Here is a 17,416-nt window from a genome sequence, read left to right as displayed (position 1 = left end):
AACCCCAGTTCCAACCTTCCAGCTCAGCACTGTTCTCATGACCTGTCCTACCTGCCAATCTACATTCCCACCTATCCGCTCCACCCTCCTCTCTGACCTATCACCTTCATCCCCACCTCCATCCACTCATTATACTCTTTGCTACCTTCCTCCACCCTCCTCTCTGACCTATCACCTCCATCCCCACTCCCATTCACCTACTGTACTCTTTGCTACCTTCTCCCAGCTCTCCCCTCTCCACCCCCCACTTATCTCTCCAACCTGGAGGATCCCTGCCTCCATTCCTGATGAAGGGCTTTTGCCCGAAACGTCGATTTTCCTGCTCCTCGGATGCTGCCTGACCTGCTGTGCTTTTCCAGCACCATTCTAATCTAAACTCTGGTTTCCAGCATCTGCACTCCTCACTTTTGCCTAGTTTATTTGACCAGAGAACGCCACAGTCTATTTTCTTGCAATCAATAACATTTGTGTAAAAAATAACTTACATAAAACTATAAACATTTGACATTTTTGGCTTTAGTCACAAATGTAACTATTGGAAAAATCCACTTCTGCAAATATTTGTATAACCATTCGCTATAATACATATTTAAGTCTGCATTATACCTGAAACACTGAAGTCCTGTAGAGCTTGCTGTGGTTGAATCTTTCTCAGCAAGCAGCCTCTGTGATAGAAAGCCACCCAGTTGTTGGGATCCAAGTGGATAGCAGTAAACAAATCCTCAATTGCTTCCTTGTGCATTCCTTGTTTCGTATATGCCTGCCCACGATAAATCCTAACATGGAAAATTTGAAGAAACATTACTGTGAATCATAACATGATACCTGGAAATGAATAGGTCGATCATGCATGTGTCTATCCTTCAAGGGTGGAAGGGGAAGGGTGGATTACGGCCAAAAGATAGGATGGTGAAGGTGATTTGATCTGCAGAACAGGGTCGGTATCGCTGCAAATACAGAAACTGGCCACCTCAGCATCAGCCCACCTCTGTCTCCACCCAAAGACTGAATCCAGGCTATCCCAAAGTACAGGAGATAACAATCCCAGTTGTAGCATTGCCTTATGTGCAATGGGATGTGGGCAGCAGTGCTTTGAATGAGCTAAAAGCCACAGAAGGCAGTGGATGCAATTCAGTCTCGAGTATACTGGAACAGTCAATCTGGAGGTGACAACATCATGGACAAGGGTTTCAGATAGATTGGGATAGCAGTGGAGGTTTGAGTAAGTTATGACAGCTAAGGTTAGAAACAGTCTGATTCAGTTTGAACTGTGTGCAAGAAAGAGGATAAAATTTGTGGCAAATGTGCAGGCTTTGATGTGGGGGTTGGAAGCAATGATTTTCATTTTATTTTGGGGAAACCTATCCATGTTAGAAATATCTCCCTTCTAATTCATCTTCCAAGTCATTTACAACTGAACTTCCAAAGTCACAACTGTTTAGCTTTGGCCCTCCATTCATGATAACATTTCTGTAGCTAGTGATCTGCTTAACCGCTCTCAGCTCCACATTTGACACCTTCATCCAGATTACATTACTCTTGCTTACCTGGTCATTTCATCAGGATCAGCCTTTATTTCCACTTCCTTAAGTCTGAGTGATGCAAGTATGAATGGATAATAGGTGACCAACTGTTTTAGCCATTTACTATCAGGTCTGACTCAACTACAAACTGACATTATTAAATCATACTCTCATTTATGAAAAAAACGTTCACTTATTCCATGGAACCTGAAATGCAAATATAACTCTGCTTCTTTTCTCTACCTAAAATATCTTTTTAAGTCCCTTGCCCTTGTCTCGTCCATCCTTACCTTCAACACTAAAGAGATCAAGGATTCCTTGATCCACAAAATATCTTTCCTGAGGCAAAGTGATCAAAACTGAACAGTCCACAAGATGTGATCTAACTCAGCTCCCATAAAAGTGAAGCAAGTCTTCACTGCTCCCAATCACATCCTCTTGCATGAAAGGGCCAACAATCCATTAGCCTTCCTAATATCTTGCTGCACTTGCTTGTTAGTAGCATTGACAAGGGCACCCAGTCCTCTCATACAACTACACCTTCCAATCTCTTGCCATTTAAAAAGTACATTGTACACTTGTTTTTCCTATCAAAGAGGATAATCTCACATGTTTCCATATTATATTCCATCTGCCATGTTCTTGCCCATTCACTAAGCCTGTGAAAATCCTCCTGAAGCAACTTTACATCTTCTTCAAAATGTACACATCCAGTTAGCTGTTTTTCATCCACAAATTTGGAAATATTGTGTTTGGTTCCCCACTTCCAAAACATTGATATATATTGTGAATTTGAGGTGAAATCAATTTTTACCAAGGATAATTTGGATGCTTAACTGCAGGAAATGTCTTTTAATGACTTGACATTGAAAAACAAGCAGACTTTAGGAAAACATTTGAAGATGAGGGAAGATCAGACAAAATGCACAGCAATACAGGAAAATGGTCAGTGATGTGCTGTGTTCTACAAGGGCAAGGGCCACACTTTCTCTCTGATAATTCACACTCACCCTAGTTCTGCCACCACAAACATATTTCACCAAAGCTTGTTGGCTATCGATCTGACTATTGCATGCAGCAACTCCACTCTATAACTGTCAATCACATTCTTCTCCACATTCTAGCTTTCTGGCTAAAAAGCTCTACAAATCCAAATGTGCAGAAAGTAAATGAGCACTAAGAAATGAAGCTAAGAGTCATAAGATGAATCCTGTACAGACGTAATTGGATGATTGCATTCCTGTGTGCACAACCCAGCCTGGCAGGAGCATGTGAATCAGAAATTCCTCTGTTCTCCAAAGTGAAGTTCTGAAAAGCTAAAGTGCAGTCTGAGTTGATGCAAGTACAGCCATGATAATGGTTGAGGCTCGTGGTTTCCCTTTGCTAACTTTGACGGATGAAGATGGAAGAGGACATTGTTCATGTAACATTCAAGGACAAGTTGATGAAGAGACATTAATTTTCTTTCATTCTTGTCATATTTTCTCACAATTCTCACCATTGCCCATGTTGATCAAGGAAACAGAGAAATTCTGCCCTTAGTTTTTACTGCATCTAGCCTCCCTCCAACCCAGTGATACCTCACTTCTTTTCTTCACTCTTCAGAGTGAAAACTAGATGAATATTTAGCTGTTATGAGAAGGAAATTATCACTGTTGAGCCCTTATGTAACATTTATATGAAGGGTCTTGTAGGGCCTATTGTATAGCCATTGGGAAGAGCAGATGTATCAGAGATTACTTTGCTGTAACTGATGATGATGTGGAGAGCTGGTGTTGGACTGGGATAGACAAAGTTAAAAATCACAAAATCAAAGTTAAAAATCAAAACTTGTACTTCCAAATAAACCTGTTGGACCATAACCTGGTATTGTGTGATTTGTAACTGATGATGACTAAGAGCAATTTTAAACAAATTATAAACTCTCCTGTATTGCTTCTGTCTCAAAAAACATTGCACTTCCCTCCTGGAAAAGAAGAAAGCTTTACCAGGATGAAGTTTTCTTTAAAACAATACTTAAAATTCAGCAAGTTTTTAAAATCATAATCATTTTAACTACTAGTGCATTAAAGGTTATATAAGTAACAACAATCATACATTTTTAATGTACAAAAAAGCTTTATTACAAATATTCAGCATTATTTTACAATCTTATGGCATCTAGTACATCCTGCTGGTTTTAATAAATAGTTACCATCCTTTGCTCTTTGAACCATGATCTGCAGAAAAAATACTAAGAAACCACCTAAGACAATACTCCAAGTTTCAACCAATCTTCCAAAAAATCTTATAGCAAGTGATTAAAAGAACTCTAGTGGAAATTAATCACATTGGCAGTTCCTAGGAAGCTCCTTGGATGCTGCCTGAACTGCTGTGCTCTTCCAGCATCACTAATCCAGAATCTGAGTTCCTAGGTACAGTTGATAATTTGACTAATGTTTAAATGCATTTTTAAAATTCTATTGTAACTTACCTGGCTTTAGCATTGCCAGGTTCCTGTTTGATTAGTGTTGTAAGATCCTGAATTGCTAACTGCCAGGTGGAATTCTCAAAATAATATAAAGCACGTTTCATCAAAGCATCTGTTCTTTTTGGGTTCAAACTAAAAGCCTACAATAAAATATATAAAAAATACATGGTATCTGAATCATGGTATTTTTGCATATTTCGATCAGTAATTGGTCAACTAATTTAGCATCCAAATATATTATATACATAGTACTATATTCTATGAATAAACAATTTTTAGAGAAGTGATAAGTTCAGATGGTTTCTTTTTAAAGTAATCTTGCACCCTTATTCCAAAGTATTCTGTTTCAAAAAAGTGTAATCATCATTAATTTTCTGTTTCATAAAGCTTCTATGCTTACCATGTTTGAATTGCACTTTGAATAAATTAGTCCATTGTGGCATGTTTCTAACTTTGTACCACTATTGGGGAGCCTCATCAACTGAAAGCCTGCATCAGAAATTTGGGTATATTTTCCACATGATTTTCTGACTATTTAAAATAACTGGTGACTAAAATCATATGGAGTCATATAGCCGGGAAACAGACCTTTGGTCCAACTCGTCTATGCCAACCAGCCATCCCAATCTGACCAAGTCCCATTTGCCAGCATTTGGCCCATATTCCTCTAGACCTTTCCTATTCATATACCCATCCAAATGCCTTTTAAATATTGTAATTGTACCCATCGCCACCACTTCTTCTGGCAGCTCATTCCAGACATGCACCACTGTCTGCGTCAAAAAGCTACTCCTCAGGTCCTTTTTACATCTTTTCCCTCTCACCTTAAACCTGTGCCCTCTAGTTTTGGACTCCCACACCCTGGGAAAAAAAAAAGCCTTTAGCTATTTCATTTGTACCCCATAATGTTATAAATCTCTATAAGGTCATCCTTTAGCCTCCGACACTCCAGGGAAAATCGCCGCAGCCTTTTCAGCCTCTCCCTATTGCTCAAATCCTCTGTACAAACAGCTGATATCTCCCAGCAATGTTTTTTTTTGCTGAAATAGCAACATTGAAAAATTATTATTATATTACTGCCCAATTTTCTTTCCGATTGGGTTTTACAACCTTTTGCACGACTTTACGTAAAGCGCAAGGTGAAGTATTACAAATAATCTTCACAAATAATACAAATTTCCACAGCTTCCATTAGTAAACAGTTTACAATCAAAGTTATAAATGACATAATGTGAAACCATGATCATGTTGCATTATCTACCCTCATCATTACTGACATGTGCAGCCTCGGACACAGTTAGAGACATGATCATCCAAAAATACATCAGTTTTCATGTGCATGCAGATGGCAACTGATGATTCCTCATGTTCTCTCTTCACTCTTCCACTGATACTAATTGTCAGACTGCTTGTCAAAAATGCCCAGTGGAAAGATATTTCCTTCAATTAATTATAGAGTAGGTGGAAATCATGTTTTTTGTCCCCACCAAAACTCCATTTTCTAACCATTCTTGTCCTGGGCAACTGTCTGAGACTGAACCAAATTATTTGCTATCATTTTGACTCCAAGATGAACCTCTGAGTATATACCTGCACCATCACTAAGGACCGTTATCTCCTCCTTCATAATATGACAGTTTTATTCCCTGTTTCAGTCATGCTCATAAAACTTTCAAGAAATCTTTTCTCACACCAGGTTTGACTTTTAATACAGTCCTGGACAGACTGCTACATCTTCCACTCAGTAATCCTAAGATCATTTTAAACTCTGTTGCCTGAATCTTTTATCACAAAAGGTCCAATCAGTCTTCAGCTCTGTGCTCATTGATTTAGAGTCATAAAGTCATAGAGGTGTACAGCACAGAAACAGACCCTTTGCTCCATCTCATCCATGCCAACCAGATATCCCAACCCGACCTAGTCCCACATGCTTGCAACCAGCATATTTCCCTCCAAACCCTTCCTATTCCTATACCCATCCAGATGCCTTTTAAATGTTGCAATTGTACTAGTCTCCACCACTTTCACACATTCCACACATACACTACCCTCTGCATGAAAACGTTGCCCGTTAGGTGTCTTTTATATTTTTCTCCTCTCACCCTAAACCTACATCCTCTAGTCCTTGTCTCTCCCAGCCCAGGGACATGATTTTGTCTATTTACCCTATGCATGCTCCTCATAATTTTGTAAACCTCTGTAAGGTCACCCCTCAGCCTCTGATGCTCCAAGGAAAACAGCCCCAGCCTGTTCAGCATTTCCCTGTAGCTCAAATCCTCCAACCTGGCAACATCCTTGTAAATCTTTTCTGAACCCTTTCAAGTTTCACAACATCTTTCCGATAGGAAGGAGACCAGAATTGCACGCAATATTCCAACACTGGCCTAACCAATGTCCTGTACAGCCGCAACACGACCTCCCAACTCCTGTACTCAATACTCTGATCAATAAAGGAAAGCATACCAAACACCTTCTTCACTAACCTATCTACCTGTGTCTCCACTTTCAAGGAGCTGTGAACCAGCATTCCAAGGTCTTCGGACCTTAACATTAAGTGTATAAGTCCTGCTAAGATTTGTTTTCCCAAAATGCAGCACTTCACATTTATCTAAATTAAACTCCATCTGCCACTCCTCAGCCCATTGGCCCATCTGGTCCAAATCCTGTTGTAATCTGAGGTAACCTTCTTCGCTGTCCACTATATCTCCAATTTTGGTGTCATCTGCAAACTTACTCACATCCAAATCATTTATATAAATGATAAAAAGTAAGTGGACCCAGCACTGATCCTTGTAGTACTCCACTGGTCACAGGCCTCCTGTCTGAAAAACCACCTTCACCATCACCCTTTGTCTTCTACTGTTGAGACAGTTCTCCCTGTATTCCACGAGATCTAACCTTCCTAACTAGTCTTCCAAGGGGAACCTTGTTGAATGCCTTACTGAAGTCCATGTAGATTACGTTTATCTCTCTTCCCTCATAAATCTTCTTTGTTACTTCATCAAATCAAGTCAATCAAGTTTGTGAGACATGATTTCCCATGCACAGAGCCATGTTGACTATCCCTAATCAGTCCTTGCCTTTCCATAGACATGTACATCCTGTCCCTCAGGATTCCCTCCAACAACTTGCCCATCACCAACATCAGGCTTACAAGTCCATAGTTCCCTGGCATGTCCTTACCACCCCTCTTAAATAGTGGCACCGTGTTAGCCAACCTCCAGTCTTTCGGCACATCATCTGTGACTTTCGATGATACAAATACATCAGCAAAAGGCCCAGCAATCACTTCTCTAACTTACCACAGAGTTCTAGGGTACACCTGATCAGGTCCTGGGATTCTATCCACTTTTGAGCATTTCTAGACATCCAGCACTTCCTCCTCTGTAATATGGACATTTTTCAATATGTCACCATCCATTCCCCTACAATCTGCATCTACCATGTCCTTTTCCACAGTAAACACTGATGCAAAATATTCGTTTAGCATCTCCCCCATCTCCTGCAGCTCCACACAAAGGCTGCCTTGCTGATCTTTGAGGGGCCCTATTTTCTCCCTAGTTACCCTTTTGTCCTTAATGTATTTGTAAAAACCCTTTGGATTCTCCTTAGCTCTATTTGCCAAAGCTATCTCATGTCCCCTTTTTGCCCTCCTGATTTCCCTCTTAAGTATACTCCTACTGTCCTTATACTCTTCTAAAGATTCACTCAATCTATCCTGTCTATACCTGACATATGCTTCCTTCTTCTTCTTAACCAAACCCTCAATTTCTTTAGTCATCCAGCATTCCCTATACCTATCAGCCTTCCCTTTCACACTGACAGGAATATACTTTCTCTGGACTCTCATTATCTCATTTCTGAAGGCTTCCCATTTTCCAGCTGTCCCTTTACCTGCGAACATCTGCCCCCAATCAGCTTTTGAAAGTTCTTGCCCAATACCATCAAAATTAGCCTTCCTCCAATTTAGAACTTCAACTTTTAGATCTGATCTATCCTTTTCCATCACTATTTTAAAACTAATAGAATTATGATCACTGGCCCCAAAAGTGCTCCTCCACTGACACCTCAGTCACCTGCCCTGCCTTATTGCCCAAAAGTAGGTCAGTTTTGCGCCTTCTGTAGTGGTACATCCACATACTCAATCAAAACATTTTCTTGTACATGTTTAACTTGCACTGACTTCTGATTTTAAAATACTAATTTTTCTTCTGAATTAGTCCTGGTTTTGTCCTTTTTCCATAATCTCCTCAGCCACAAAAGATATCTTTGCTCAACTAATTCTGACCTCTTCAGCTTTCCTGATTTTAATTCCTCCACCACTGGTTGTGCCTTCAGTTGCCATGGTCTCTTTTTTAGGTCTACAGCATGGAAATAGGCCCTTCACCCCAACTTGCCCATGCTGTCCAGTTTTCACAATTAAACCAGTCCCATTTGCCAGGTATTTTGTCCACATTCCTCCATTCCTATCCCAACTATGTATCTGTTAAAATGCTTTTTTAAATGACAAAATTGTTCTTGCTTCCAACACCATCTCTGGCAGCCTGTTCCAGACACTCACCACCCTCTGTGTGAAATAAATGCCCCGCTGGACTTTTTCCTGTCTCTCCCCTCTCATCTTAAATCTAAGGTCTCTAGTTTTAGACTCCCTTAGCAACGGGAAAGGCTGTTGGCTATCTACCTTATCTAATCTCATGACTTTATAGACCTCCATAAGGTCACCCTCAGTCTCCTATGTTCTAATGTCCCAGCCAATCTAACCTCTCCTGATAACTCAAACCTACCAGTCTGGGTTGCATCCTAATAAATCTTTTCTGCACTCTTTCTGGTTTAATAACATCCTTTCTATGGTAGGGCAACCAGGACTGCACGCAGTATAGTAGGGTGACCAGAACTGATGCAATAGTTTTAAACTCTGGGATAGTCTATGGAAGCTTTCTTCTGAACCTTCTTTAACGTACTTCTTAAAATTTACTCCTTTGACCAAGTATTTGGCCATTAGCACAAATATTATCTTTTTAAGATTTGGTGTCAAATTACGTTTAACCATATTCAAATTATATTCACTCCTGTGAAGTGCTTTAAGGTAGAAGAGGGCAACTCTGAAGAAGTAGCAGAAGATATTTGAACTCATTCGCAAACACATCGCTGGTGAGAAATTGGAGGAGACTGCTTTAACATGAATGCCATTCTGTTCTCGGCTTTTCTACTGCCTACTTCCATGTAAAAAGTGCCAACCTACATGAAAACATGTGATGAGGTAATCAGGTGAATGCAGGCTGGTTCCCAACAATGGACTGCTTGCTCCGAATGGTGCAGGAAAATTGAATAACTCTTAACTTTTCAGGGTCTTACTGCCAGAAGGAATGATGAGCTGAACAGCTTTCATCTGCATCGTGATCATTGTGTGATGTTATGAAGTGTAGAATAATGCTACCTAAGCTCACTGCTAACACGAAATTGTGGGTGGGCCATAAGAAGTGAAATGGAGAGATGAGGCCTGGAGTTAGGGTGTTCAAATTGCTCCAGCTTCTTATCACTGTGCAGCTCAGAAATCATTATAATCGGCAATCACAGTTTCAGATCACACTGACCAGTCAATACAGAGATATGAGCGGTTGTCTTTATTTCTTCTGAAGTCACGGGGTAGCATCATGAGGAGTACATAAAGGAAGAGTGATCACTTGAAGTAATGGTTTGGGCATAGATGTTCAAAACAGTGTTACATTATGAATATTTGATACCTTTTTTCTGACAAATAAAAAACAAACATTGTAAAGAGGGCATTTTTTTTCTCACTTCATTTTTCGATATGGACTGGATTGGAAAAAGGACTGTTTCACAGCAACTGAGGGAGGGATTATTGTATTGTTGAAAAGCAGATACTGTAGCTGAAACACATTGTAAATCCTATTTACACCGTTGCTTAGCAAGCAGTAGGAGAAGGTGTAAGAGCAAATGACATGTAAAATAGTTAAATACAAAGTGAGGTTTCGTCAGCAACAGTTTGCTGATTGGTTTGTGAATTTGTGACCAGATACAGATGTCAAGGGCTATCAGTCTGACAACAACGGTATTGGGTCTGAGGTAGCTGAACAACTCATGAGTACAAGTAATAACATGAGAATGAGCAAAGTAAAATGAGCAAGTAAAGAGATTGTCCAACTTAGAGATTTATTTTCCAAGGAGATTTTAGCCTCGGTATTCTTCCCACCAAATGTACCATTTTATACAAATCTAACAAATTATAACTGTCATCAAACCCTATCCTCTGCTTTCCATTTTGTTACCATTTCTATCTAACCTTTTTTTTATTTTCCCTTCATATGTTCTGACAATCAAAAGTGAAAACATTTTGAAACAACTTGACATTAAATTTTGCTGATTTATGACTCTATTTAAAAATAACAGGAAAAACCTGGGGAAATGGTTACAAAGAGAAAATTTATGTGATCAACTCACTTGCAGAAAAAATGTCAAATTCATATCTACGAAATATCTTCAAAAGCAAATAAACTTACCATAAAATAATCTTCCATAGCTAAAAGTAGGTCATTGTTTTTTTCATACATCTCAGCTCTCTTGAAATAGATATCAGCATCAGGTCTGCATTTGAGGCCCTGAGAATAATTTATGATTGCCATTGTGATATCCCCTTTATTTCTATAAATGTCTCCCTTTGAAGTGTAGGCATCTAGCAGTAAAAAAAAGATATTAACTTTATAGAAGCTATATGTAATTTTGTGAAATATGCATTCAAAACCCCATACATAAGATAAAGTTTATTTTAATGCAAATTGAAAATTGAAAATTCTGATGAAAAACTACAACTTAAAATTATATCCAACTTTAAATTATTTATTTCCTATTGTTAATATGTGAATGAATAATATTTTTGGAAGCTAACAATAATGCCAGAGAAGTTATGTCTATTTATCTAGAATTATAAATCCCGCATAATTAAATTTCTAAATGTGCTTTCTTCCAGTTGGACACTTGATCAAATGGAACAATACCACTAAAAATGAAAAGTAGGAATTAAACAATTTAATTACTGTACCTGCATGATTTCTATTGTGTTTAAGTACAAAATTAAGATCATCTAGTGCATCAGATATTCTCAACTGAAGAAGATAAAGGAAATGTCTCTGCCAATAGCTGTCAAGCAACATCGGTTCTAATTTAATAGCCTAAATCAAAAAGCAATAGAATTATTATTCAAATAGAATTTTTGTTAATTACAGTTTGGCCAGTTGTATACACACTAATCACAAATAAACCACGAATACAATTATAGCTAATAAGTAATTCAAACAAAAATATATAAAATGAAATTGATCCCCATATTACTGTGAAAATAACACAATCTTTTAGTAGATGCTAATACAAGTGTATCTCCCGATACTTTGCTCATAATAAGTCTAATGCTGTACCTTTTGTAATAACAGAAATGTAAGACAATGCATAATTCAATTTTCTTTAATTCATTTGTATGATGTGGGCATCACTGACTAGCCAGCATTTATTGCCCATTCCTAGTTGTCTTCGTGAAGGTGGTGGTGAGCTGCCTTTCTTGTGCTGCTGCAGTCCACCTGCTGTGGATTAACTCAGAATGCCATCAGGGAGGGAATTCCAGGATTTGGACCCAGCAACAGTGAAGGAACAACAACATATTTCCAAATCAGGATGGTGAGTGGCTTGGAGGCAACTTGAAGGGTGGTGGTATTCCCTTATGTCTGCTGCCCTTGTCCTTAGGTGGAAGTGGTCATGGATTTGGAAGGTGCTGTCTGAGGATCTTTGCTGAATTTCTGCAGTGCATCTTGCAGGTACATGCTGCTGCTACTGCGTGTTGGTGGAGTGGACGCTTGTGGATGCAATGCAAATCAAGCAGCTGCTTTGATCTGGATGGCGTTAAGCTTCTTGAATGTTGTTGAAGTTGCACTCATTCAAGCAAGTGGAAAGCATTCCATCACAATCCTGACTTGTGCCTTGCAGATCGTGGACAGGCTTTGGGGAGTCAGGAGATCAGTCACTCGCTGCAGTATTTCTAGCCTCTGACCTGTCCTTGTAGCCACTGTGTTTATGTACTGAATCTAGTTGAGTTTCTGGTCAATGGTGACCCCAGGATGTTGATAAAGGGGATTCTGTAAGGGTAACACAATTAAATGTCAAGGGGCGGTGGCTGGATTGTCTCTTATTGGTGATGGTCATAGTCTAGCATTTCTGTGGTGCTAATGTTACTTACAGTACAGTGCAATGATCTGTTATGAGGGTAAAAGTGTTTATAGAAAGGGGTGGGTGATTGCCTGCAATTCAGGAGATTATCACAGAACTGGAGAAAGGGGATGTACTGTTCGAGTGAAAGATGAAAAGTATTTGTTTGGAGTTAAGTAACAATACAGATAACTGTAAACCACAGGCCAGCAACTACTGGAAAAGATAGAAGAGCAATATTGCAATACAAAAACTATAGCAAAATGATAATTGGAACTACTGTTATCTTAACATAAACTTGAACATTAATGGTGTAAAGAGTAGGGAGGGGAAAGGATTTCTAAGATATGTTCAGGAGAATTTTCCTCATCAATATAGTTCCTCAGTCTGGTTCTGGGGAATGATATGAGTCGATTAGATTTCATAGAAGGAGGACTACTTTAATGGAAAAGTGCCTTCTTCACTATCCTTTCAGCCTGCGACTCCACTTTCAAGGAGCTATGAACCTGCAGTCCAAGGTCTCTTTGTTCAGCAACACTCTCTAGGACCTTACCATTAAGTGTATAAGTCCTGCTAAGATTTGTTTTCCCATTTATCTAAATTAAACTCCATCTGCCACTTCTCAGCCCTTTGGCCCATCTGATCAAGATCCTGTTGTAATCTGAGATAACCTTCTTCGCTGTCCACTAACCTCCAATTTTGGCGTCATCTGCAAACTTACTAGCACCGATTCTTGTGGCACTCCACTGGTCACAGGCTTCCTGTCTGAAAAACAACCATCCTCTGTCTTCTACCTTTGAGCCACTTCTGTATCCAAATGGCGAGTTCTCCTTGTATTCCATGAGCTCTAACCTTGCTGACCAATCTCCCATGGGGAACCTTGTTAAATGCCTTACTGAGGTCCGTATAGATCATGTCCACCATTCTGCCCTCATTACCCCTCTTTGTTATTTCTTCAAAAAACTCAATCAAATTTGTGAGACATGATTTCCTATGCACAAAGTCATGTTGGCTAGCCCTAATCAGTCCTTGCCTTTCCTTTCCAAATACATGTACATCTTGACCCTCAGGATTCCCTCCAACAACTTGCCCATCACTGACGGTCAGGCTCACTGGTCTATAGTTCCCTGGGTTTAGATTAGAGTGGTGCTGGAAAAGCGCAGCAGGTCAGGCAGCATCCAAGGAGCAGGAAAATCAGTGTTTCGGGCAAAAGCCCTTCATCAGGTTTCCTGATAAAGGGATTTTGTCCGAACCATTGATTTACCTGCTTCTCAGATGCTGCCTGACCTGCTGTGCTTTTCCAGCACCACTCTAATCTAACTTCTGATTTCCAGCATCTGCAGTCCTCACGTTTGTATAGTTCCCTGGCTTGTCCTTACCACTTTTCTTAAACAGTGGCACCACCAACCTCCAGTCTTCCAACACCTCACCTGTGACTATCGATGATACAAATATAACGGTAAGAGGCCCAGCAAACACTTCCCTACCTTCCCACAGAGTCCTAGGGTACACCTGATCAGATCTTCGGGATTTATCCACTTTTATGCATTTCAAGACATCCAGCATTTCCTCCTCTGCAATATGGACATTTTTCAAGATGTCACCATCTATTTCCCTACATTCTATATCTTCCATGTCCTTTTCCACAAATACTGATACAAAGTATTTATTTAGTATCTCCCCCATCTCCTGCAGCTCCACACAAAGGCCTCCTTGCTGATCTTTGAGGGGCCCTATTCTCTCCCTAGTTACCTTTTTGCCCTTAATGTATTTGTATTGTGTTCTTCTTAACCCTATTTGCTAAAGGTATCTCATGTCCCTTTTTGCCCTGCTGATTTCTCTCTTAAGTATACTCCTACTGCTTTTATACTCTTCTAAAGATTCACTCGATCTATCCTGTCTATACCTGACATATGCTTCCTTCTTTTTCTTAACCAAACCCTTAATTTCTTTAGTCATCCAGCATTCTCTATACCTACCAGCCTTTCCTTTCACCCTGACAGGAATATACTTTCTCTGCATTCTCGTTATCCCACTTCTGAAGGCTTCTCATTTTCCAGCCGTCCCTTTACCTGCGAACATCTGCCCCCAATCAGCTTTTGAAAGTTTTTTTTAGATTAGATTAGATTACTTACAGTGTGGAAACAGACCCTTTGGCCCAACAAATCCACACCGACCCACCGAAGCGTAACCCACCCATACCCATTCCCCTACATTTACCCCTTCACCTAACACTACGGGCAATTTAGCATGGCCAATTCACCTAACCTGCACATTTTTGGATTGTGGGAGGAAACCGGAGCACCTGGAGGAAATCCATGCAGACACGGGGAGAATGTGCAAACTCCACACAGAGAGTCGCCTGAGGTGGGAATTGAACCCCAGTCTCTGGCGCTGAGAGGCAGCAGTGCTAACCACTGTGCCACTGTGCCGCCCATAAATTCTTGCCTAATACCATCAAAATTGGCCTTCTTCCAATTTATAACTTCAACTTTTAGATCTGATCTATCCTTTTTCATCTCTATTTTAAATCTAATAGAATTATGTTCGCTGGCCCCAAAGTGCTCCCCTACTGACACATCAGTCGCCTGCCCTGCCTTATTTCCCAAGAGTAGGTCAAGTTTTGCACCTTCTCTAGTAGGTACATCCACATACTGAATCAGAAAATTTTCTAGTACACACTTAACAAATTCCTCTCCATCTAAATCCTTAACACTATGGCAGTCCCAGTCTATGTTTGGAAAGTTAAAATCCCCTACCATGACCATCCTAGTATTCTTATAGAAAACTGAGATCTCCTTACAAATTTGCTTCTCCTTCTGACTTTTCGAGGGTCTATAATACAATCCCAATAAGGTTATCATCCATTTCTTATTTCTCAGTTCCACCCAAATAACTTCTCTGGATGTATTTCTGGGAATATCCTCCCTCAGTACAGCTGTAATGCTATCCCTTATCAAAAATGCCACTCCCCCTCCTCTCTTGCCTCCATTTCTATCCTTCCTGTAACATTTGTATTCTGGAACATTAAACTGCCAGTCCTGTCCATCCCTGAGCCATGTTTCTGTAATTGCTAAGATATCCCAGTCCCATGTTCCTAAACTTGCCCTGAGTTCATCTGTCTTCCCTGTCAGGTCTCTTACATTGAAATAAATGCAGTTTAATTTATCAGTCCTACCTTGTTCTCTGTTTTGTCCCTGCCTGCCCTGACCAGTTCCTCAGCCATGCATTCACCTGCTCTATCCTCCTATTCCTGTTCTCACTGGCTCGTAGCACCAGGAGTAACCCAGATATTACTACTCTCAAGGATCTCCTTTTTAAATTCCTGCCTAACTCTCTGTAATCACTCTTCAGAATCTCAACATTTTCCCTTCCTATGTCATTGGTTCCAATGTGCACAATGATGTCTTGCTGGCCCCTTTCCCCCTTGAGAACATTCTGTGCCCTGTCTGAGACATCCTTGATCCTGGCACCAGGGAAGCAACACACCATTCTGATTTTTCGCTGCTGGCCACAGAAATGTCTGTCTGTACCTTGGACTAGAAAGTCCCCTAAGACAATCAATCGCATGGAACCCGACGTACCTCTCATTACATCAGAGCCAGTCACAATACTCAAAACTTGGCTCTTCATGCTACATTCCCCTGAGAATCCACCACCCCCAACATTTTCCAAAACACCATGTTTAAAATGGGAATACCCACAGAAGACTCTTGCACTACCTGCCTACCTCCCTTACCTTTCCTGGAGTTAACTATGTGACAGTATCTGAGACTTTCCTCCCTTCCTATAACTGACATCCATCACACCCCCTTTCTCTTTTAGTTCCTCATTGCCTCTAACTGCCTCTCCAAACGATACATTTGAACTGATAGGATTCACAACCAATGACATTTATTGCAGATATAATCCTCAGTAACCCATAAACTCTCCCTAAACTCCCACATCCGACAAAAAGAGCATATTACTCTACTAAGGACCATTTTTGCTTCTTTCAATCTACTGTCTTATTCCTCTACAAAACAATGTTCCACTTTAAATTAATACTTATGGCTTACATTTTAAGTTTAATCAAGTCAGAGCAACATCATTTTTAAATTAAATATAACTGTTAACTCATGCCTTTTGTCTGATTTATCAGTATATAAATTAAACAATGAAAAGACTAAAAATTTTTTGTTGCCATGAGGCTGGCAATGTGATATTCTATTCCACACATTGGAGAGATGGCTGTTCCTTCTGGTCATTTGTGGCTTGAAATGGTTTGCCGGAAAGTGATGACTGGCTGACTGACAGGTTTCTCTTTTATTCACTATCATACATAATACTGTTATCTGGGTAACTGCATCTCTCACTAACACAAACTATTCCATCCTTTCTTCACAATCTCTGACACATAACCAGTGTTACTGTCACATCGTGATGAACATCAATATCTCACCCTATTCGTTATCATTACAAGAAACACAGCCAAAAGAGGAAAATAGCTTCATATTTCACACAATTCCAGATTATAACTGCTTTCCAACTTCTGCTGATCACTTTTTCGCTTTCTCCCTCAATTGACAATACTTTCTGTGGCATGGAAAACAAATTTGTAAACACAAAAGAAGGCCAACAACGTTATTACAAATATATATTTCTTAAATTTTGTGTGCACTTACTTCATTTAAATCCTCCATGGCTGACTTTAACTGTCCTAATCTTCTATACAAAGCTCCCCGACGGCAATAATTAAACGCTGTGGATTCACCATTTACATCTATGCGGTACGTTACATCATTTACTAAAGACTGCAAAGCAGCTCGAGTGACTTCAGACTGGGAACCTGTTGGATACACTTCTAAATTTTCTTGTTCTGTTGATAGCTGTAAATTCTGCAGTTCTATCTCCTGCAGGTTGACGTACAATTGAGAAGATTGTTTTTCTTTCAGAACCACCGGTATGTCTTTTTTATCGATAGTTGCTTGACTGGTTGGTTCTAATGGCGGGAAGACTTCATCAAACCATTTGTTCCATATATCTCTGACCCACTCTCTGGTAACGACACCTTCAGGAATTCCTCCTTTCTTTTTTGCAAAGTTTTCAAAGTTAAATAAGCGAGGTACGCTAGAATCTCGGTGGGGAAAGTTACCATCTTCACCATTACGAGTAATTAGTGTAGGCAAAGATCCTGATCTGTTTAAGAGAGTTTCAAACATAAAATTAT

At 39.8% G+C, this 17,416-nt stretch overlaps 1 protein-coding gene across 1 annotated transcript in view; it reads right to left on the bottom strand.

The window, feature by feature from the left end:
- Positions 1 to 17,416, bottom strand: part of ttc6 (tetratricopeptide repeat domain 6) — a 228,555-nt gene that overhangs the window by 130,057 nt on the left and 81,082 nt on the right. The window contains exons 11-15 of the mRNA XM_043698490.2: positions 16,872 to 17,385; positions 11,054 to 11,183; positions 10,515 to 10,687; positions 3,997 to 4,133; positions 607 to 776 (exon numbers count right to left, since the gene is read on the bottom strand). Of these exons, the coding sequence (XP_043554425.2) occupies positions 607 to 776; positions 3,997 to 4,133; positions 10,515 to 10,687; positions 11,054 to 11,183; positions 16,872 to 17,385 (1,124 nt within the window). The remainder of the gene's footprint in view (positions 1 to 606; positions 777 to 3,996; positions 4,134 to 10,514; positions 10,688 to 11,053; positions 11,184 to 16,871; positions 17,386 to 17,416) is intronic.

The sequence above is a fragment of the Chiloscyllium plagiosum genome, unplaced genomic scaffold (assembly GCF_037043375.1).
Source record: "Chiloscyllium plagiosum isolate Xiang-an unplaced genomic scaffold, Cpla_swu_hap1 HiC_scaffold_8, whole genome shotgun sequence".
Classification (NCBI taxonomy): Eukaryota; Metazoa; Chordata; class Chondrichthyes; order Orectolobiformes; family Hemiscylliidae; genus Chiloscyllium; species Chiloscyllium plagiosum.
The sequence above is the reverse complement of the archived record's forward strand: the minus strand, read 5'-3'. Positions and strand labels throughout refer to the sequence as shown.